Genomic DNA, 23,054 nt, shown 5'->3' on the forward strand with positions numbered 1-23,054 from the left:
TCATGACCTCATGACTAGATTATTGTAATGCATTACTGGGAGGATATTCAGCAAGATCAATAAATAAACTTCAATTGGTTCAAAATGCAACAACCAGAGTGCTGACTAGAACCAAGAAATATGATCATATTAGCCCCATTTTATCGTCATTACATTGGCTACCTGATAAATTTAGTATTAATTTTAGAATTCTGTTAACTATGTACAAAGAATCTTATGGTCTAGCTCCGCAGTACTAAACTGACCTTCTACCACACTATATTCCATCACATTCATTATGATCACAAAATTCTGGCCTGTTAATAGTTCGTAGAATATCAAAATCCACAAAAGGAGTTAGATCCTTTTCCTATTTGGCTTCTAAACTATAAAATAGTCTCCATAACACTGTTCGAGATGCAGACACACTCACTCAGTTTAAGTTATTTAGCCAGGCATACACCTAATTTATCCATCAACTCACAATTAGGCTTCTTTAGTTAGGTCTGCCGGAACCAGAAACATTTCTCATAATCTATAACTCTGCAATAATTTGAATGGCATCTATGCTAATATTATTCTATTTGTATCCCTGTCTCAACCTCGGGACTCCTATCCTGAGGTCACCAGAACCGGCTGGATCCAGCTCCAATCATGCTTCGTGTTGGACTCCACTGCTACATGTCTCTGAGTGATGACGCCTAAATGCAGCCTGTGCCAGCCAAACATCACTTCAGTCTATTGTGATGGACTTCAGAGGATGAACTGATGCCAACTCCAACCATAAAGACATGGGATACATCATATGCCATTGCCTAAACCTTGGATTTAGGATAGACCTCACCGAAATTACCGGCCGGTTGAACTGCGATGCACCTCTATGATCTCTGCCTGCATCACCTCGGTCTAATGATGGACTACACTCATATAATGGAATACATAGGCTATCATTTAATTGCCAACAAATCTAACAAAGGACAATGCATCTTTGTGAACTTCTGCAGTTAATCCAGGATGAACTTCAAAAGACATTAGTCATTAATCTTATAGTTCTTACAAAATCTTTGTTTAAACACTGACCCTTAACACTTACTTAGTTTAATCATTTTAAACCATGACTTGCACTATACATAAGTAATATTGGCATTATATTCATGTTGTTTAGCCAGAGGGGAACTTGCCCCCACAGTGAGCCTGGTTTCTCCCAAGGTTATTTTTCTCCATTAACCAACATCTTATTGAGGTTTGTGTTCCTTGCCACAGTCGCCTTCGGCTTGCTCACTGGGGTTCTAAATACAATTATTATTTAATTATTTATTTTTAAACATAATTCACAATCTTATTTTATCAAACTACACAATGATGATGCTAAGACTTTATAGATATTACAGTTTCATTTTCTGTTAATGCATGATTTTCTGTAAAGCTGCTTTGAAACGATGTGTGTTGTGAAAGGCGCTATACAAATAAAAATGGCTTGTCTAGTCAACAACATCAGACTGAAATATGGCATAATGTGAAATTTAGCGTTATGGTAAGGTTGACTAAAAACCAAATTGAGTTTGTTTGTTTGTTTTTACTTTGACTATGTTTGTCAAGTTCCAAATAAAGAGTTTAATTTAGTAGTTTTCATTTATAAAGTATTTAACTCACTGATTGGATTGTTCAAAAATAGGCATTACAATATGGTTATTTAATATATAAACCAATTTGTATTGATTTTTTTTTAGAGAAATGTAACTATATTGTGATATATTGTTATCGTGATATAAAATTACTAATTTCATGATATAAGATGTTGGACATAGCGCCTACCCTACATACGCTGGTCTTTTGAACAGGGAAGGAACAGCAACTTTAAACTGACTGTTTATTTAGCAAAAACCTCAATGCCTTCAAAAAAGATCTGGTATTATGTAACTGCTGTAACTGGTTACAATTAAATCAACATTCACCATGGCTCCACTAGAGCAGATGTGATGTGACTAGTTTCATTTTAATTTAAATTATGATTTATCTTTACCAGATAAAAAAGAGGGCAGGGTGAAACAGGCTTAATAAAAAAGCTACTTTGAAGTCACACATCTAATTACTCTAAGGTGAAATTCTGAAGTGTGAGCCAGCATTTTTTGGTTCATGAAATCATTTTAGCAGTGACATGTCAGCACAAGAGTGTTTTAGTCACTGCTATGGTCCTAACTGTGACGGTCAGCACTTCAGTGTTTTGGTCAGCAGAAATAGGCAGATGCTTGGATACAGCAATGCATCAATGCAACTGCATTGAGGAAGGAAGCTAGAGTTTATTTAAAACCTAAAGGAGGGGACACAGGAAATGACCCAGGGTTAACTTCTAAACTACACAGAGCTTCAGCTTGACATAATTCATGTCATTGTGCACTAATGATGGCCCTGAAACCCACCTGTGATTCTCTGCACTGGCCAAAGCATTTCAGCTATGTACAATTCATTTAGAAGCCACCCTGCTGAAGGAAGAATTCCTTGCTCTGTGCCCAGCAAGAGAGTGTCACGGCTGGGGTACAGAGAGGGACAGTTTCTGCCTTCCAGCCCAAGATCTCCTTAGAGGCAAGGCTCCAGGTTGTCTAACTGGGGAAAAAGGCACTAAAGGATGGATCCAGGTTTTGAAGAGAAGTCTAAAGACTTTTGCTCTTGGGGCCAAACCAAGTTTTTATAATATATCTTTTTCTCTGAAAGACAAAGTTAAATGCTTTATGAAGTAAATAATTAACTCAAAAAAGCCAATTTAGAAATGGGTTTCTAAACAAAGGAAAGATATAAATATTTCAAAAGTATTTAAAATTTTGATTATCAAGGTTTTTTGTTTGTTTGCTGATTAGTGAGGAGAGTAAACAAAGTCAGGAATGTTGATGCTAATAAAAAAGAAAATTTGTGCTAACAACGAGCAAAGCATGGAGGAGGGGAAATCGTTCTGGTGAGTGGAATTTCTTCATTTCCCACAGGATATTCCACTGTCTGACAGAGAAAAGACAAAAACATAAAATCTGTATTTAACCATCGGTAGATATACCCTCATCCCTTGATCTCTCTCTTGATATAACAATCAATTTCCATTTCTTGGAGAATATCATACAATAATGAAATTAAAAATGTACTACAGGTAACGAAACCATATGTATTTTGAATTAAGCTATGTGTTTTACATTATCTTCATCATCCCTATAACATTAGCCATTTCTAGCCAACTGTGACAGAAATGTAATTCGCTGAAGTGAAGTGGGCAAAATTGTGCCACCAGTGTCACCAAATGAAATAATAAAAAGGTTTCCTGAACGTTCCACCCCATCTTCCATTGGTCGATCAAAAAGATAGTTCTGCCCCAAACTCACAACATTGGTCAATGTTGCTGTGTCAGACGCTCAAACAACACAGCAATGTTTTGATAGCGCCATAAAGCCCCTCAGGGGAATCAGTTTAAAAATGGCTTACTTATAGTTGTCTCTGCTTATTAAGCTGGGATAGGGTAAAGTAGTTTAACATCGAAAAAATTGCAATCTTCAGCTTTAAAAGTTTTGTTTGCAACAAATCAACAGCATCAGAAAGAATCTTGGCAAATCTTATAACAAATACCAACACAAAACAAAAATGCAAACACACCTTTTGGTGGGCCTCTTTTCTCTTGTGTGTAAGCAGGTAAACAAGGCAAGTGAAACATTTTGCCTCTTCAACATGGCTTGTGTGAGAATCAAAACTCTATTTATTTCCCTTTATACACTGGAATCTTCTACAGAGAACAAATAAACATTATCAAAGCATCCTTTAGGCAACTGTTGCTCTGTGCTGGGTTTCCATCTGGACACTCCAAGTGCATGTCAACTGTTTTCATGATAATCAAAGCTGGTCAGACTCTGGGCTTCTAAAGCCCGTGGATTAGAGTGACTATATTATTGGTGGCCTGGCCTCGCTCCAGGACTATTCCAGAACAACAAAGCACCTGGGGGCCTCCCCACCCCCATCCGCCACAAACTAACTGGTATCCAACATAAACACCCTCACACAATCTCTCAAGCCCACCCAAATTAATGTGGTGATTTACCAGGCTCAGTTTCACAAATGCATTCTTTAATTTGAAGCTCTAGTCACAGTTAACATTTATCGAGTTTCATTTACTTCATTTACAGTGATTCTCAACTGGTGGGTCAAGAATAATGTCAGAAATTAACATTTTTATTAAAGGGTTAGTTCACCCAAAAATGATAATTCTCTCATTATTTACTAACCTTTAAACCACCCCAGATGTGTATGCATTTCCTTCTTCAGCAGAACCGAAATGAAGATTTCTATAAGCACGTTTCAGCTCTGGTTGTCCATACAATGAAAGCGAATGGGTGCCATGATGCTATTGGCTGTTTGACGGTCCAAAAGGCATATTTAGGCAGCATAAAAATAATCCACACAACTCCAGTCGATCAATGAATGTCTTAAACAGATACGATTGTTTAAAAAATAAATTGATAATTAATTTGTTTCTTACACAAACTTATCGATTTGCTTCAGAAGAAATTAATTGATCGTCTGGAGTCATGTGGGTTACTTTTATGCTGCCTAAATATGCCTTTTGGACCGTCAAACAGCCAGCAGCCTCACGGCACCCATTTGCTTTCATTTTATGGACAAACAGAGCTGAAATGTGCTTATAAAAATCTTCATTTCGGTTCTGCTGAAGAAGGAAAGACATACACATCTGGGATGGCTTAAAGGTGAGTAAATCATGAAATAAATTGCCCCCGGAATAGATTTTAGGGGCATTTCTTAAAGTTAAATCAGCATGTTTTCAGAGCTGGTTTAATTGCTTTAACTTTCCTATAACAAAACATCTTATATTAGCTGCACTGTCCACAGAGGCATCAAATCCTGCACCTAGAATGTAATATTATGAAATGTCAAATGTTAGATACCAGATAGACACAAAAAAATTGACTATTTTTGCCAAAAGATTTTACATTTCTGGGGCATAATGGTCACTTCTGGTGTCTTTTCAGCCCTGCCAAAAATGGGTTGCAGATCTGTTCTGGTCACAGACAGCAGGAAAAAGACAATGCTAAATGCAAATGTAATGAAACTAACCATTTAATCGTCTATAGTTGGGATAGCAAAACAGGTTTTGGTGCAAATTGATCTGTAACTTAGTAATATGGCTAATACTAATACAATATTCATTTAGCCCAGATTTGCTACACGTGTTAAACTGGGATAATATTCTGCGCTAGACTGGTAAATAATATTCCTTAATTTATGCATTTACAAAATTGTACATTTTACTATTCATCATATGTCATATAAATAATTTTGTATACTGTTACAGCCTATGCAGTTCCTTGTAATATTAACAAATGCATTAACTGACATTTTGTTAACACCTTTTGATACAATAAACTATTTTTCTGTGTTGGATCTCCACTTGATGCCCAAAGTTGAATCTGGATGTGTAGCAAAAAATAGATGAGAATCACTGATCTACACATTGTGAGTGGTTGGGTATGAGCACCTGTAAAATAAAAGCAAGCTTTCCAGTGCTTTCCACCAACAGTCCTTGGTGATAGCACATCCATTATGTTGGAGCCGGTAGCCCCTTTCTCGTGTACACATTCCAGTCATATCAGAGCTCACCAGGGCAGGGCCTGGTGTCTGTCAAACAAACACTAGTAGGCTACAGAATTACACAGTCAGAGGGGACCTAATGCTCTCTGGGAAAAAGCAGAGAGAGCCAATCGGGTCCCAAAATAACAAAGGATTATATCTGTGGTTAATACTGCACATTTCCAACCCCACTAACACCCTGGCCCCCGTAACCTGACCCCTGCTTAGGTGAAAACAAACAAAACAAGAAGCTGCAACTTCTTTGTGCAACTGCTCATACATTTTTTTTTTAGCACATGTGATTAAGAGAGGAATATATGCAATTACAGATAAGGAATCAAAGAATCAGAAGGTAATTATGGTGGTCAACCAATATGTTTTTTTTTTTAAATTGCCGATAGGATAGCTACAGAGTGGCGTGGACAATGGTCGATAGAAGTAGAATGGACAATGTTCCATGATACCGTCACTGCCGGTCTTTGGCATTTTTAACACCTCGTTTGGATGCAGGTTTACGAAACTAACTTTTTTGAGCCAATTTTACCAGCCAATTAGATTTTTACAGCCACCTTTATCCAATTAATACAAACATTCACAACTATTCACAATCCATGTACAGTAAAATGTGAATTGCTGGATTTAAATTGATCTGTGAGAAGCGCTCGTGCTGTGCTCATGAGCAACAGATGTCCATTGAACATCTTAAAAAGCAAATCGGAGATGCGCACTGGCCGCTTTTCTTTCGTCTGTTCTTCAAAATATAATAAGATGTGTTGTGTTCATTCAAGTGCACATTTTTGTGTCTAAGTATCTCTCGTCAAATGTCACTCTTGTCCTGTTCAGACCTTGTATTAACATCCTTTTGGGAGATCTGATCACAAGTGGACAGTACTTACTAATGTGTGAACAGGGTCTGAAACTTTCAAGTCAGAGGGAAGAAAATTGCCTGCCACTGTTCAAAAAGTACCCACTTTTTGGTTATTTTTTTATACTCTGGTTGCAAGTAAAAGAAGCGCATATAGCCAGCTGTCTCTTGACATACGTACTGTTAGATGGAGGTTTGTCGTGTTACTCAGTACTTTAGCTTTGCCAAATTTGGATATCGCATGAGTCATGTCTTACTCCCAACTGCCAGGTTTAGGCAAAAAGCCAAAATGCATATAGATTTTAGATTTAGATTTACCGGCTACAGTCTCATCCAATTATAATGTAGTGGTCTACTACTGCTAAGGTGATTGAAAGCCAGCTTGCATCGTGCGATAGTTGTGATAGCCTACACTCAGGCTTTCAGCATGCTGCATAATATCGATACGGACCCAGCTGCATCGATATGCGCATTGGCAAGGAGACCATGACAATGCATCGGCATATCGATATTTTGAACACAGCCCTAATATATATAATATATATATTTATATATATATACACACACACCGATCAGCCACATCATTAAAACCACCAGCCTAATATTGTGTAATATCGTGCCCCCAAAACAGCGCCCAAAAAATCAGCCCATTTGGCACCAACAATCATGCCATGGTCCAAATCACTGAGATCACATTTTTTCCCCATTCTGATGGTTGATGTGAACATTAACTGAAGCTCCTGACCCATATCTGTGTGATCTTATGCACTGCACTTCTGCCACACGATTGGCTGATTAGATAATCGCATGGATGACTGTTGTTGCCAGACGGGATGGTTTGAGTATTTCCTGGTCTCCTAGGATTTTCACACACAACAGTCTCTAGAATTTACTCAGAATGGTGCCAGAAACAAAAAACATCCAGTGAGGAGCAGTTCTGTGGACAGAAATGACTTGTTGATGAAAACTGACAAAGTCTATGGTAACTCAGATAACTGCTCTGTACAATTGTGGTGAGAAGGGTTGGTGCTGTTTTGGTGGCATGAGGGGGACCTACACAATATTAAGCAGTGGTTTTAATGTTGTGGCTGATCGGTATATATATATATACACACACACACAATTCCTTGAAACAGAAAATGCTCATTATCGATTGACAAGGCAGTTGGAAGACCAGATGAAATTGGAACAGACACTTTTGTTAATCGGCCAATTAGACACAGGGCCTGGGACAAAATTTTATGAGTTGGCCCCTCCTTTCCCTGGGCCAAATGAGTAGAATACACTAATAGTGGATCTTAATGGGCCCGTCCTTGTCACAGAACCCTGGACAGTTATTGGCCAATGTGAATAATTGCAAAAATGGCCAAATATCAGCCGATTTCTCAGCATGGCAGATATATATGTATGTGTGTGTATAAATATATATGTATATATATATATATATATATATATATATATATATATATATATATATATATATATGTGTGTGTGTGTTTATATATGTATATATATATACACACGTAAACTTTTGCACAGTACTGTGTGTATGTTTGTACATATACATATATATATATATATATATATATATATATATATATATATATATATATATATATATATATATATATTTATATATATACAGGTGCATCTCAATAAATTAGAATGTCATGGAAAAGTTCATTTATTTCAGTAATTCAACTCAAATTGTGAAACTCGTGTATTAAATAAATTCAATGCACACAGACCGAAGTAGTTTAAGTCTTTGGTTCTTTTAATTGTGATGATTTTGGCTCACATTTAACAAAAACCCACCAATTCACTATCTCAAAAAATTAGAATATGGTGACATGCCAATCAGCTAATCAACTCAAAACACCTGCAAAGCCTTCAAAATGGTCTCTCAGTTTGGTTCACTAGGCTACACAATCATGGGGAAGACTGCTGATCTGACAGTTGTCCAGAAGACAATCATTGACACCCTTCACAAGGAGGGTAAGCCACAAACATTCATTGCCAAAGAAGCTGGCTGTTCACAGAGTGCTGTATCCAAGCATGTTAACAGAAAGTTGAGTGGAAGGAAAAAGTGTTGAAGAAAAAGATGCACAACCAACCGAGAGAACCGCAGCCTTGTGATTGTCCAGCAAAATCGATTCAAGAATTTGGGTGAACTTCACAAGGAATGGACTGAGGCTGGGGTCAAGGCATCAAGAGCCACCACACACAGACATGTCAAGGAATTTGGCTACAGTTGTCGTATTCCTCTTGTTAAGCCACTTCTGAAGCACAGACAACGTCAGAGGCGTCTTACCTGGGCTAAGGAGAAGAAGAACTGGACTGTTGCCCAGTCCTCTTTTCAGATGAGAGCAAGTTTTGTATTTCATTTGGAAACCAAGGTCCTAGAGTCTGGAGGAAGGGTGGAGAAGCTCATAGCCCAAGTTGCTTGAAGTCCAGTGTTAAGTTTCCACAGTCTGTGATGATTTGGGGTGCAATGTCATCTGCTGGTGTTGGTCCATTGTGTTTTTTGAAAACCAAAGTCACTGCACCCGTTTACCAAGAAATTTTGGAGCACTTCAGGCTTCCTTCTGCTGACCAGCTTTTTAAAGATGCTGATTTCATTTTCCAGCAGGCTTTGGCACCTGCCCACACTGCCAAAAGCACCAAAAGTTGGTTAAATGACCATGGTGTTGGTGTGCTTGACTGGCCAGCAAACTCACCAGACCTGAACCCCATAGAGAATCTATGGGGTATTGTCAAGAGGAAAATGAGAAACAAGAGACCAAAAAATGCAGATGAGCTGAAGGCCACTGTCAAAGAAACCTGGGCTTCCATACCACCTCAGCAGTGCCACAAACTGATCACCTCCATGCCACGCCGAATTGAGGCAGTAATTAAAGCAAAAGGAGCCCCTACCAAGTATTGAGTACATATACAGTAAATGAACATACTTTCCAGAAGGCAAACAATTCAGTAAAAATGTTATGTAATCTTATGATGTATTCTAATATTTTGAGATAGTGAATTGGTGGGTTTTTGTTAAATGTGAGCCAAAATCATCACAATTAAAAGAACCAAAGACTTAAACTACTTCAGTCTGTGTGCATTGAATTTATTTAATACATGAGCTTCACAATTTGAGTTGAATTACTGAAATAAATGAACTTTTCCACGACATTCTAATTTATTGAGATGCACCTGTATATATTATACATACATGCACACACACACAGTACTGTGCAAAAGTTTTAGGCACTTGTGAAAGACTTTCAAAGTGAGGATTTCTTAACATAAATAGTTTACATTAATCAATTAACTTCATACAAAGTCCAGTAAACAGAAAAAGAGCTAAATCAATATTTGGTGTGAACACTTTTGCCTTCAAAACAGCACCAATTCTCCTACTTACACCTGGACACAGTTTTTCTTGGTTGTTGGCAGATAGGATGTTCCAAGCTTCTTGGGGAATTCACCACAGTTCTTTTATTTATTTCGGCTGTTTCAATTACTTCTGTCTCTTCGTGTAATCCCAGACTGACCCAATGTTCAGTGGGGGGCTCTGTGAGGGCCATGCCATCTATTGCAGGGCTCCCTGTTCTTCTATTCTATTTGCAAAAAAAAAAAATGATTGGGAGTATAAAATGTATATTTCCTACTGACACACTAAAGTAGCAGATATAAATAACCATCATAAGACAAATGTTTTTGTGAAACATCTTATGTGCCTAAGACTTTTGCACAGTACTGTATATTGGTTTACATATTGATTTATCAGCAGTAAATAATATTAGTTTATGCCAACCATTGACTTTAAAAATATAATATTGAAGGCTGCTACTCAAACCTTTCTTCACTACCAGGATGTGACCAACAAGCACCTTGAGAGTTAATAGTAGTCATGTGACTTTTCGAAATCCCTTAGCACTTAACATTCGCCCCACATGTTGTATCCTTCCTTCCATTTTCTGAGCCAAGGCCTAAAACCAGAAACTCACACTGTTTCCCTTTTCCTCCCCCTCCAACAGCAAATCTTCTTTGGATTATATCAAGTTAAGAGATATCACTAATGACCCATTACCTTCAACACCCAGATGATGTTCTCAGTAAAGTTTGGCCCAGCCTGTGGTCTGGAACTGTGAGGATAATATAAATGAGTGTTTACAGCTTCTGCATCAACAGGCCTTAAGTAAACCAGAGGTACAGCCCAGGGGGGGATCAGCTAAACTTACTGACCTCCCTGTGTGTTTGTTCTAGATGACCCTGAGGTGCAGGCTGAACCGTGGCCCAAAGTAAACACACTTTTGAGTGTCCACTCTCTCTCCAGTCACCAACACAGAAACATCACATGAGGGCCCATGGGACATCTCTCCCAGGAGGACCTTAATGGTTCCACCAAAAACACAGAAACATCTGTGCAGAACAGTGCTGGACAATGACAAAACCAACAAATTCATTGTCATTCCCTTCCAAGCTAACTTAAGGCCTGAGAAAACATACAAAACTCCTGGTGTGAGGAACTGTATCATGTATTTTTTCCAGTACAACTCCAGCTCGCCACGCTAGTGAGACCGAGTGTCTATATCAAATTTCTTACCGTAATTCTGTATACACTTTAAACTCAATGTTTTGTTGTGTACTTACACTATGATTGTCAGCGAATTTGGTGAGTGACAACAAAATTATGCTAAGCCTAGCCAATGTTGATGATTTTTAACTTGGAGCAAGAGAGAGCAAGAACAACTTTTGTACAAAAGAGAAACTTGATTGAACATCTAAAGTATTCCAGCCAAAACCTGAGCCATTTAAAACACCTACTGTACCACAAGTAAACATAACCAAACCTGTCAGTCTTAACAACATGAGAACATTTCAGACCTTGCCTGAACCAAACCTCACTCTATTGGTTGGACAATACAAAAGATCATAGTTCACAAAAAAACATAATTCTCTGACAGAGTCTGACACTCTCACAGAAATTTAAGAGTTACGGAGTACCTCTATATCCACTGTACATGTTTGGCAGTGTGGTCTTCTGATATATGAAGAATCAAAACAAGGTGTTTTCCACAGGTTTTTCAGAAACTCTTCAAAGCAAATTTGTAGAAGAAGGGGGGGAAAAAAATAAAAGTCACAGTTCCAGCTGTGTGGGCCTTCTCTGAGCCCTCATCTTCTAATCATACTCTCACAGCACTGGTAGAAAGAGAAAAGGCTGCTGCCAGGAAATGGGAAGGCCGTCGCCCTCCCTGCAGCCCACTCAATCCCCTCCTTCTATTTCCCGTTCGCTTCCCTGTCTGACATCACACTCTTCCTGCCTCTCCCATTTCCAGCATTGGGTCTGCGCTTTGTTTCTTAATAGTAAAAACACACTCTAGACTAATTTCAGTAGTTTCAAGCTCTCCAACAGTTGATAATGAATCTGATGGTATCAGTGTATTTTACATATTTACTTGTTGTGGCTCTTAATATGAAGTCATGGCAAATAGCATAAAACAAGGAACTTGAACAGTGGAGTAACACATTTCAAAAACTATATCACTTTTTCAAGCCTGTCATACCCTTAGGGGGCTGTTATGCTCAAGTGAAGTGTGTACTTTCTGTGCCACTAGCAGCACTAATTAGGTCAACTAATGGCTCGAGTTTTGGGCGGGACTGTCCGGGTGATGGCTAAAGTGAGGGTGTGTCTCAAACTTGTTTGAAAACAACATTACAAAACATTATAAGTCATCATTTCACCTTTAAACTTCTAGAAAAAATCTCAAAATGTTTCATAAGATTTATCATTTTGCTCTTATTGAAAGAATCTCAAACAAATTTCAAACAAAAACTTTGGTCCAAATCTAGTGTTTAGTCACACATTCCAGGCAATTACAATCTTCCTGGAGTCATACTCCATAAGGTAAATCAGATCACTATCTAAAACAAAAACATGGCAGTAGAGTTTTGCCTTTGGCTACCGCGCCCTCATCAAAGATGACTTTCTTTTAGGAAATTCCATGTTAGCCATTATAGTAAGGTGACTAGAATAACTAATTGCTATCTGGCCCATCATGGCCCAGACACTGAGGCCTGGATCTAAAGTGACATAAGCTTTGTCATATGTTATCGTTTTCAAACACATTTTTCACAAGACTTGTCATAATGTGAATTAACTTAATCTACAGTGTCAAGAAAAAGTATGTGAACCCTTTGGAATTAGCTGGGTTTCAGCATTAATTGGTCATAAAATATGATCTCATCTTCATCAGTCACAAGTATAGACAAACACAATTATTATATTTTATGTCTTTATTGAACACATCCCATTAAACATTCACAGTCCTGTGGAAAATGTAAGTGAACCCTTGGATTTAATAACTGGTCGATACTCCTTTGACAGCAATAACCCCAACCAAGCGTTTTCAGTAGCTGCGGATTAGAACTACACAACGTTCAGAATGAATTTTGGACCATTCTTCCTTCCAGGACTGCTTTAGCTCAGCCATATTCTTAGGATGTCTGGTGTGAATGGCTCCCAATGTCATTCTACAGCATCTCTACTAGGTTAAGGTCTGGGTTCTGACTGGGCCACTCCAAAAGGTGGATTTTATTTTTTGAAGCCATTCTGTAGTGGATTTACTTTGATGTTTAGGGTTATTGTCCTGCTGCATCACCCAATTCTACTGAGCTTCAGCTGGCTTACAGCCACCCTGATATTTTCCTGTAGGATATCTTGAAAAACGTGGAAATTAATTTTTCCCCTCAATGATGGCAAGCGGTCCAGGCCCAGAAGCAGCAAAGCAGCCCCAAATCTTTATGCTTCCTCCACCGTACTTCAACGTTGGGATAATGTTTTCATGTTGGTATGTGGTGCATGTTCTTCCCAAACAATTAATCCTTAGATTCATCAGTCCAAAAAAACATTTTCCCAGTAGCATTGTGGAGTGTCAAGGTGGTCTTTGGCAAACATCAGGCATGCAGCAATGTTTTTGTTGGAAATCAGCAGCTTCTTTTGTGGTGTCCTGCCATGGACACCATCCCTGTTTAATGTTTTCCGTATAGTTAACTCACGAACAGAGATGTTAACCAGTTCCAATGATTCTTTCACAACTTTAGCTGTCACTCTAGGGTTCTTTTTTTACCTCATTCAGCATTCTGCGGTGTGCCCTTTGAGTCATCTTGGCTCAACAGCCAAGGAGAATAGCAACAGTACTAAAGCATCTCCATTTAGACAATTTGTCTAACTGTGGATAGATGAATATCTAAGCTCTTTGAGATAACTTTAAAACCCTTTCCCGCTTTATGCAAAGCAACCATTCTTGATCGTACGTCTTTTGAGATCTCTTGTTTGTAAAGCATGGTCTACATCAGCAGATGCTTCTTGTAAATAGCAAACTACTAAAGTGCTTTATACAAGTCAAAGTAGCTCTAAACCCACACCTTCAATCTCGTTTCATTAACAGGATGCCAGGATTGCCAACTCCTGACTCATATTCTCACTTTAACATCAAAGAGTTGTTTGTTTCAGTCTTTCATTTTTGCCATTTAATATGTTATTGTTCTATTTTGCCCTACGCAGACTGTCATCAGTGCTATTTTCCTAGCTTAGAGGCCACAGCAAATCTTTAAAGGTGAAGTGTGTAATTTCTGCGCCACTAGCGTCACCAAACGCAATTTCAAAAAATATTATTTTTATGTTATTGAAAATTTTTCCAGAACCCTCTTCCCATCATCCAAACAGATAGGCTCGCCCCAACTCCATTGATAACCCTTACATAAATAAATATCACTTCTCAAAATGTCTTTTTTCAGGAGAAAAAGCAGGAGACATGTTAGCTTACAGTTTGTCTAAAGTTCACAATGGTATCAGGCACTGTAGCATTATGTTATTAAATATTTGACAAAGGCCCACATACAGTGGCAAGAAAAAGTATGTGAACCCTTTGGAATTACCTTCATTTATGTATAAATTTTGTCTTAAAATTTGGTTTGATCATCTAAGTTACAATAATGAACAAATCTTTTTAAACTAATAACACACAAATTATTGTATTGTTCTTGTACATATTGAAACATTCACAGTGTAGGTTGGAAAAAGTATGTGAACTCCTAGGCTAATGATGTCAACAAAAGCTAATTAGAGTAAAGGGAAATGCTCGAGACAGTCAGCACGTATGACTGGTTTTTGTGAAGTAAACCTAGACTTTACATCAAGTCATGATTTCCTCATTTGTGCTCCTATTAAGCTATCTAGATGTTTAGCTTAAATTCCTATCTTTGATTGTCTTTAATTGCCTTATGTCAGCCACACAGTAAAGGTGAAGGGTTGCTGAAAATTTGTTTATGTTTAAATGACTGTGACTGAGACCTCCTTGACATAGCATGCAGTTTTCAAGTGAATTGATCTTTGATGTCTTTCAATGTGTATCCCCAGATCAAAGTGCAGAACATGACTGTCAAATACATTTTCTTACAAATAATATCTATTACTACCTTTTACTGAATATACTGTGACTATCTAGTCACAGCAATATTTAAGCAACACTGAGAAAATGACGATTATTTAATGTGCTTTTTATTTGACCATTAAGTTTTTTGAAGAGCAAGTCACTAGACTTAATTTTCAATCTCTCCTTGTCTACACTGGCGAAAGAGTTGGTAAATTCAATTTGTTTCAAGGGGCAGCAGCATTTGAAGCGGAGACTCAGGGAACAATGATTGGAGCATTAGCACTTCCGCTTTTTCGCCACCTTCTTCGTGGTCCAGTTTCATGGCCTCACGCGGTTAATTTCCATTGGCTGCTTACCATATGAATTAATATTTGATTAGTGGAGCGTAATACACTATGAGATTACCTCTATAGTCTGATCTAAGGAAGCAAACATGTTAGACATCCTCCGCCTATTGATCATTTTACTATCTGTCCAGTTTGATGACATTTTTTGACTCCTAAATAATTTAATCACAATTCTGAATCATTGACACTATTTATGACAGTGTTTCCTGACATCGCATGTGGTAAAACCATTACTCTAATGGCTTTGTTCACAAGTAACATCAAGAACTTTTCAGGTAATGTTATTACTTCTCATTCAGGGAAATTGCCAAAGCTGATTTACCAGTAATTTTCTAACGGCTTGTGACATGACCTCTAAACAGAATATTGCAGTTAATTTTCTGGAAAAGGCTGTATGTGGTTGATTATCTTGATTATGGAGTCAGTCAGCTGAAGTCGAGAAGTAGAGGCGATTAGTAGCCTGTCACATTCATTGAGACTGGAGAGGACATTTCTGTCATCACCACACCACAGGCTGTTGTCTAGAGCTCTGATCACTCAGTCAGCAGTAATGGAAAGACTGCTTTGAAGCGGTCACACAGCCTGTCTGTATGAATGTTTGTCCATGTTTGAATACTTGTCCAACCTTTATCGTATACACACAGATAACATCAGACTCAAAGAGACACATGCAAAGCTTGAATGTACAGTGCAGGCAGTGCTGGGTAGTAACAGATTACATGTAATCTGGATTATGTAATCAGATTACAAAATCAAGTACTTGTAATTGGATTAAATTACATTTGAAAATACTTGTAATCAAACTACAGTTACTTTTTTATAGATTACATATTAACAAGGCAATGGCATAAAATTGTTATTAATTTATTGATAATTTTCATATTAATATAATCCTATTCTTACCCCAAAGCGCAATAGTGTCACAGATACACATTTTGAGCATGTGCTCCTTTTACGTTACAACAGTAAAATAAGCACCTCAGCTAAGGAATAGGTGATGGACTAAGTAGTAAGGGTTAAAAGTAAGTGTGTCAGAGTTTTAAGCTGTTAGCTTTCACCTAGCAATGTCATTGCTGTTGATTTCAGGTTCATTATTTTTTGTTCATGTAAAGTTTTTATTGTTTTATGTACTTAAAATAAACAAGATATGTTTAAAAATATATATATTTCTTACTACCTCACCAATGCTGTGCTGCTCACATATTGAACTTGCTTCAAAGGATCTAGTGGATGCCATCTCTACGGGCCGAAACATTCTCTACGCAAGTACGTGAACAGACGCATCTTGCAACGCAAACTCAATTTCACCTGTTGCTGCTTTCTGAAATGTGTCAGAGTGCAATTCTTAACCCAACACAAGTGCGCGTTGCATTCTCAGCATTGCCGCAAGGGGTGCTATAGCAAGATTAGTGTGAACTGTCCGCTTCTAGGGTGAGGTTTCTCTTTTAAGTCAACTACTGTCATGGCGGAGCACAGTTCGACACGAATATGGCTGAGCAAGTAAGTGTAAGACTTATCTGAATAATGACACATCCAGTTTAATGGCACAGATGTTTGAAGGTAACTCTATCGCCCCCTTGAGTACTGAGTAAAGTTATCAAAAATCTGTTTTTTGATTGGACATTATGGGGTATGGAGTGTAGATTGATGAGGAAAAAAATAAATAATTTAAAGCATTTTAGCATAAGGCTGCAACATAAAATGTGAAAAAAATGAAGGGGTCTGAATACTTTCTGAATGCACTGCATAAACTTTGGCACTGTCTTTGCTGTTAGATTTAATGTTTATTTCATTCATGTAATGTTTAATGCACTTTTTAAAAATGTCATCAGGAGCTCTTTTTGTTAGTAATAAAGAATGTAATACATTTTCTTCCTCTTTGCACTTTTATGTTAAAAAGATTATCATACTTAATGCATACAAATAAAACAGAATAAAAATAAAATAAAATTGAACAAAATTGAAAGTAATCCAAAAGTAATCAGGTTAAATTACCCCAAAAATGTAATCTATGAGATTGCTACATTTATCATGTAATTTGTAATCAGTAACTGATTACAATCCCCAAGTAATCTGCCTAACACTGAGTGCAGGCATTCAAGAGCATTCAAAGGGATAGTTCACCCAAATAATGAAAATTCTTTCATTATTTACTCACCCTTACGTCATTCCAAACCTGTATACTGTTATTTTTACAAGGAACACAAAAAGACAATTTTGAAGAATCTTCACGCAGGTACTTTCTGACTCAGTGAATTGAAGAGAACCAGATCAGTCAAAACAAATCATTCTTTTGAGCAACATGAGGGTAATTAAATAAAGGACAGCATTTTCATTTTTGGTTGAACTATTCCATTAATACATACAATATGGTGCGTACCTATTAGAACATGTGTCTCTGGATGAATTAATGACACTCACCCTATGATGTCAGCAGGACAGAGTCTTATATGTAACATGTAGGTTTATCATTTCCTCATACAATTTGTTTATTACTCATATCATGTTGTTGATACGGTGAGCTTGACTGGGGTTTATCGCAACATGACGTCATTGACAGTGTTATGGTGTCACAGATCATGCTCAGTCTGACTAGATGATAATAATAAACAAAGTGATTCTATGAATCTTTCGAGCTGTATAGTAATAATCTCACTCTTGGTCTTCCATGGATCACACTAATGAGCTCTGATCCTTTCAGGGTGTCACTAAATGGTCAATTCTGAATGTGCAAGAAAAGATAACATTTCCAAAGGAAATCACAAGGTCATAATCTAAGATTTGAATTTGTCTTTTGATAAAATTACAATTCTTTCAGATATTCAGGTGCTTGGTTACATGTAGTTTGGGTAAGACTGAAAAATGTCATAACTTCTTAATTTTATTTGTCATTGGATGACACATTTATATTGTTTTTATACAACTACTACTGGACACTAACAAATGACTAATGGCATTGTAGTTTATGGTAAGTACCTTACCTTACCATAAGGTAAAGCCAGATGTTAAGGCTAAGAGTCATGTCCCAAAGGTGCTTACATTGATCCTACAGTGAGTCACAGCAAGAGACACCTGGACCAACAAACATGAACAGCAGGTGAAATATACATTCTGCATAGGGCTGCAAAATTATTTGAAATAAAATCAAAATCGCGATAGGACCTTGTGCGATTATTAAACTGCAAAGGACTGCGATTTAATTGAAGAAATAGTCTGCTTGCTTCAAAGTTTATGTGTGTTGCTCTGCCCTGTCTGTATTGTGCATTATTACAGCATTTTCAGAGCGGTTCTGAGCCTCCACAACTCCATCTAGTGCTCAGAGTAACAGATTTGCTCTGATTTTGGTTCTATTACGTGCGCTGAGCGCGTCATATTTAAAGCGCTCCGGATTCAATTTCATTGCGTAATTCCAAATATGTCTGGCTGCTACAAATACCTGATTTTAAGGAGAAGACCTTAAAATCAGGAGCACGTTATACAAATGCTGTGAATTTGAACTCAGCTGCACACAAACTCTTCATGCAGATGTTGGCAAAATAAAAGCTTAAGGGTTCAGAACTCAATGGTTTAACTGAACCACATAGCAATGGTCTTAGTTTAGTTCTTTTAAGAGGACTCAAGTGTGAATCCTAAAAGAGTAGCCCAAGTTTTTTTTACTGGCAGTAGAACATGGGCAAAACATTATAAAATGTTGTTCAAAAGGAATAATATATGCTAGTTTTTTGTTGTTCATCATATCGCAGTTCAAATCGCAATCGCAATATTTTCAAAATAATCGCTATCACTTTGTCCAAATCGTGCATCCCTATCTCTGGCTTAAGAGTTTGGCAGAGGTCCCATTTAAGGTTGTATGGAAACATATTTGAAAATAACCATTATTTAGCAGTTTTGTGGCAAAAATCATCCAATCAAAATAGCCTCTCAGATAGTTTTGTGACCCTCAATGCAATTAGCAAACTTTTGACCCTTTCAGTGTTCTCTAGATCAGGGGTTATCAAACTTTTAAATGCCAAGGACCCCAAATATGATGATCCCTTTGCAAGGGACCCCCGATCATAAAATATATATACAAAAAATAAAAATAAAAATGAGAAATAATTTGCTATAAAAAAAACTCAAATTGAATTAAGTTTAGTTTTTTTCTTATTTTCACTATTATTGTTTGTATATAAATTTGTATAGCACTTTCACAATAAATACTATTACAAAGCAGCTTTTCTGAGAACCAGTGAGCTGGCTAAAAGTGACAGCTAAAGGTTCAAGACATATTTTTTTCTCACAAACCTATATGCTGATTTGTATTCATATAATTTCTTACAGTTAAAACTAGGGCTGTCAATATAGAATAAAATAATCATATATTATATGAGATATTTGCCTAATTAATCTGGCTTCACATCTCCCTGATGCAGCCTTTCTCTGACCTTGCTGACCACCATCTCCTTCCTAATCTCTCTCTCTCTACAGCCACTGATTGACAGTCTGCCAATAAGGCCCTAATTTCCTCCAGTGACTGCCTACAGAATGATAACATGACAACGAGGAAGTGAGGGAGGCAAAGGATAAAAAAAAAAAAAAAAAATGTATTTATTTATTTATTGGCAATTTTAAAGAGTTGTTGTGGCTTATGTTGAAAGTGTGCTGTTGTTCCCCTGACTCTGCATTCTGAGCGAGAGAGTTATTGTCACTACTAACTTGTTTTCTGATGGTTTTACATCAGCATGCCAAAAAATCCATGCTTCCAATGTCTGAAAATAAACTTGTATTTTCCAAACAATAAAATTCAGGACAAGGACAAAGGTTTTAAAGGACAAGGGCTTGGAACACCACAAGGATGAGTAAATAATGACAGAATTTCCATTTTCAGGTGAAAAGCTGTTTCCACTGAAACTCCTGGAGGAAACAAATGAGAGCAATAACTTTACATTTTTGAAAGAGACCAAATTTGTCAGAGTTTCTCAAGCACCGACAAAAATATTTAGCTTTCCTCAGACGCCAAGTTATTTTATAATCTCAAATTGCATCTGAGTAATCACTTCATCCAATCCGTCCCGCATTTCTCTGGGTTATTTTTTAAACTGTTTATAAAGATCTTTATAAAGAAATCCTCCATACCTTCTCCACACATGACTGAACCTGAACACAGGAAATGGTAAACTTCCATTACCTTAAAGCAAATCATTCTAGTGAAGTTTACGAAAAATCCTACGTTACAGATTATCCTTTTTACACACTGCACACACCATGCTGGTACTGACAAAATTGAATGAGCTTGTAAAACAAGATGCAATAAGCTCAAAAAGCCATGGTATTCTGACCCTGATCTTGTATGCAACTCATCTTTCCACCTCAATATAATTTTCTCACATTTTATAAAAACATACAGCTCCATCCGATAAGAAGTTGGTCAATGGTCCAGCGGATCATTCTAGCTGCAAGTGAACAGGCAAGTTTCAGGACCCCCATGAATACAAAACTTTCTGTTTAATCCCAAACTGGGCGTTAAGAGGCTTACAGGTCACTCTATGCTGTAGAATAACAGTCAGCAAGTGGCCTCACCCAATATGCTACTATACAGTGCCATAGAAAAGATCATGCGCTGATATATTTATAATGTTCTAAACATTTCTACTTTAAGTGCTTCCATTACAAATTTTTTATTAGAATTTACATATTTGTTCTATATAATGCAAACCATAAATTTTCTTGATTACTGGGGTTTTCAAATGATACAATATGTCTCAAGCACATCTATCAGTCTTCATATTAGAGATGGGTAGATGAGAAATAACATGGTCGACCAACAATGCTGGTTGACCAAAATGGGTTTTAAAACGGCCAATGTCAACATTGATAACTAGTGAGCAAGGTGGCCAATTACCAATATATATATATATATATATAAATTCACTTAAAATTTTAGAAAATATTTTGAAAGAAATTGAGCATTATTCATTGACAAGGCTGGATTCTGGAACTGCCACAAGGTAGAGTTTATGTTTCTGTTCCTCGTGGGCAAGGTTATATTCTGATAATCTCAAAATGGCAAAAATACTGGACAATATATTAGTCTTTCACTAGACATAAACTAATAAAGATTTATAATAAAAAGTGTTGGTCACCATTTCTATTAAAATTCTCACCATTTTAAAACACCTTTTATAATTTTTTTGCAGTTCACTTCAAAAGTCCTGCAGTGTGACATATATTAATTGAAATATTAATGAAGATAATAAAAAAGGTGATTAGAAAAATGTTGTCTTCAATAGTTTTAGATCACACTTCTGTTACTGCTTGACATGTCCTGTCAAGTACTCAGATTCAATCTAAAGTTTTTACTTCCTCCAACAGACCTCAACAGATGTTTACTTTGCAACAAAATTCCAAAACAAATTTCATGCATGTAGCTGGTGTTGCAATAATTCACTTGAAGCACTGCCACAATCCATCAAAAAATAGTCTGGATTAGTGATGTCAAAAGTACCGGTACTTTGGTACCAAGTCGATACTAAAATAAAAAAATGACACCAGTGTTTTTACAGTACCGGTAGCACCAAGCACTGATTCAAGAGTCTGACTGACAGATGGTTGCTTACAAATGCTCACACACTCATTCGAGCTCTTTCTGATACTCTTTTTACACAGAAATGGACAATTAATCAATTAAAATTGTAATGTGTCCTAGTGTGCTTATTAAACTGTGAGTGAGATTTCATTAAATAAATATACAGTCTGTATCTGCTTCACGTTGCAAAGTGAATGTGTGAAGTTGCTCGTGTGCTGAAAATACAGACTGATCAAAACACCACATTTTATTAGCATAGCTCGCTGTGCTTATTGTAGTAGAAGACAGAAGAGAGCGCTCATTCAACATGATGTGCAGCTCCTGCAGACTATGTATTTATATTTTAAAAATTACCGCATTTTATGCTTCAATAATCACACTGGGACATATAACCAACGTCTTATCCGTTAACATGAAACTAACGACATGTCAAAACAAATGTTTGATTCAAAATAAAAGCTTGACATGCGAAATTTAAGAAATTGCAACAGAAAAATATTACTAGTGTTTAGTAAAATGTATTTGATTATTATTATTACTATTATTATTATGTTGAACCTATGGTAAATATCACAAGCAAGAGTGATGTTGTACTGAATATAAGTTTTCATAAATGTTTTTATTTTTAAAGTGATGCTCTGTTGTGCAGCACTTTATTTGTCAAAGTAAGACAAATGTTGTATTTTAGAATATGTTGTGAGGATCTAAAGCACTTAATTAAAATTTTTTAATTGTTTTGTTGAAAAGTAACTGTTCTAATTTCATTCGATTTAAGTTTGGATTCATTTGATTAGACACAATTTTGATGATGAAATTGAATTAAACTTTAAAACATGGAATTCTGACTAAAAAGAAATTGGAAAACAATGAATTTGGGGGGGAAAATTAATAGAATTGAAAAAATAAAACTGATTTTATAAGGTCTTAAAAAACCTGAAGCAATTTATTATTTACATTGAAATGTAACATTTTAATAGGCTAAAGGGGTTTGCTCAATAGCATATTACCTATTTTTCCTGTGATATCGAAATTGGTATCGAGAATTGTGAAATTTTACAGGTGTCGGTACTAACTACTGAAAACACTAGTCTGGATGTTACTGATATTTAAAATACAACAGGGTGTGTCTCTGCATAGTACTGTATTTGCTCTCTTTATGTCCGCAAAGAAAGCATCAATGCATCTCTGCTATATATATCAAATTTAGATTTTGGACCCTATATATTGGTGTATTTTCATTGTATTTTTAAATAATTTAA

The 23,054-nt window shown here is 36.7% G+C and overlaps 1 protein-coding gene across 7 annotated transcripts in view; it reads right to left on the bottom strand.

Annotated features, from left to right (window-relative positions):
• The window catches only part of LOC127455951 (rho family-interacting cell polarization regulator 1-like), a 137,043-nt gene that overhangs the window by 64,638 nt on the left and 49,351 nt on the right, over nucleotides 1-23,054 (bottom strand). For 2 of the 7 annotated variants that reach the window (XM_051724155.1, XM_051724151.1), the window contains one exon: nucleotides 9,867-10,062. The exons of 3 other annotated variants lie outside the window; for them this stretch is intronic. In XM_051724155.1, the coding sequence (XP_051580115.1) occupies nucleotides 9,867-10,062 (196 nt within the window). Of the gene's footprint in view, nucleotides 1-2,399; nucleotides 2,443-9,866; nucleotides 10,063-11,452; nucleotides 11,605-23,054 lie in introns of those variants that run through there. 2 more of the 7 variants (XM_051724154.1, XM_051724153.1) reach the window with 2 other exon arrangements.

The sequence above is a fragment of the Myxocyprinus asiaticus genome, chromosome 18 (genome assembly GCF_019703515.2).
Source record: "Myxocyprinus asiaticus isolate MX2 ecotype Aquarium Trade chromosome 18, UBuf_Myxa_2, whole genome shotgun sequence".
In the NCBI taxonomy this organism is placed as follows: Eukaryota; Metazoa; Chordata; class Actinopteri; order Cypriniformes; family Catostomidae; genus Myxocyprinus; species Myxocyprinus asiaticus.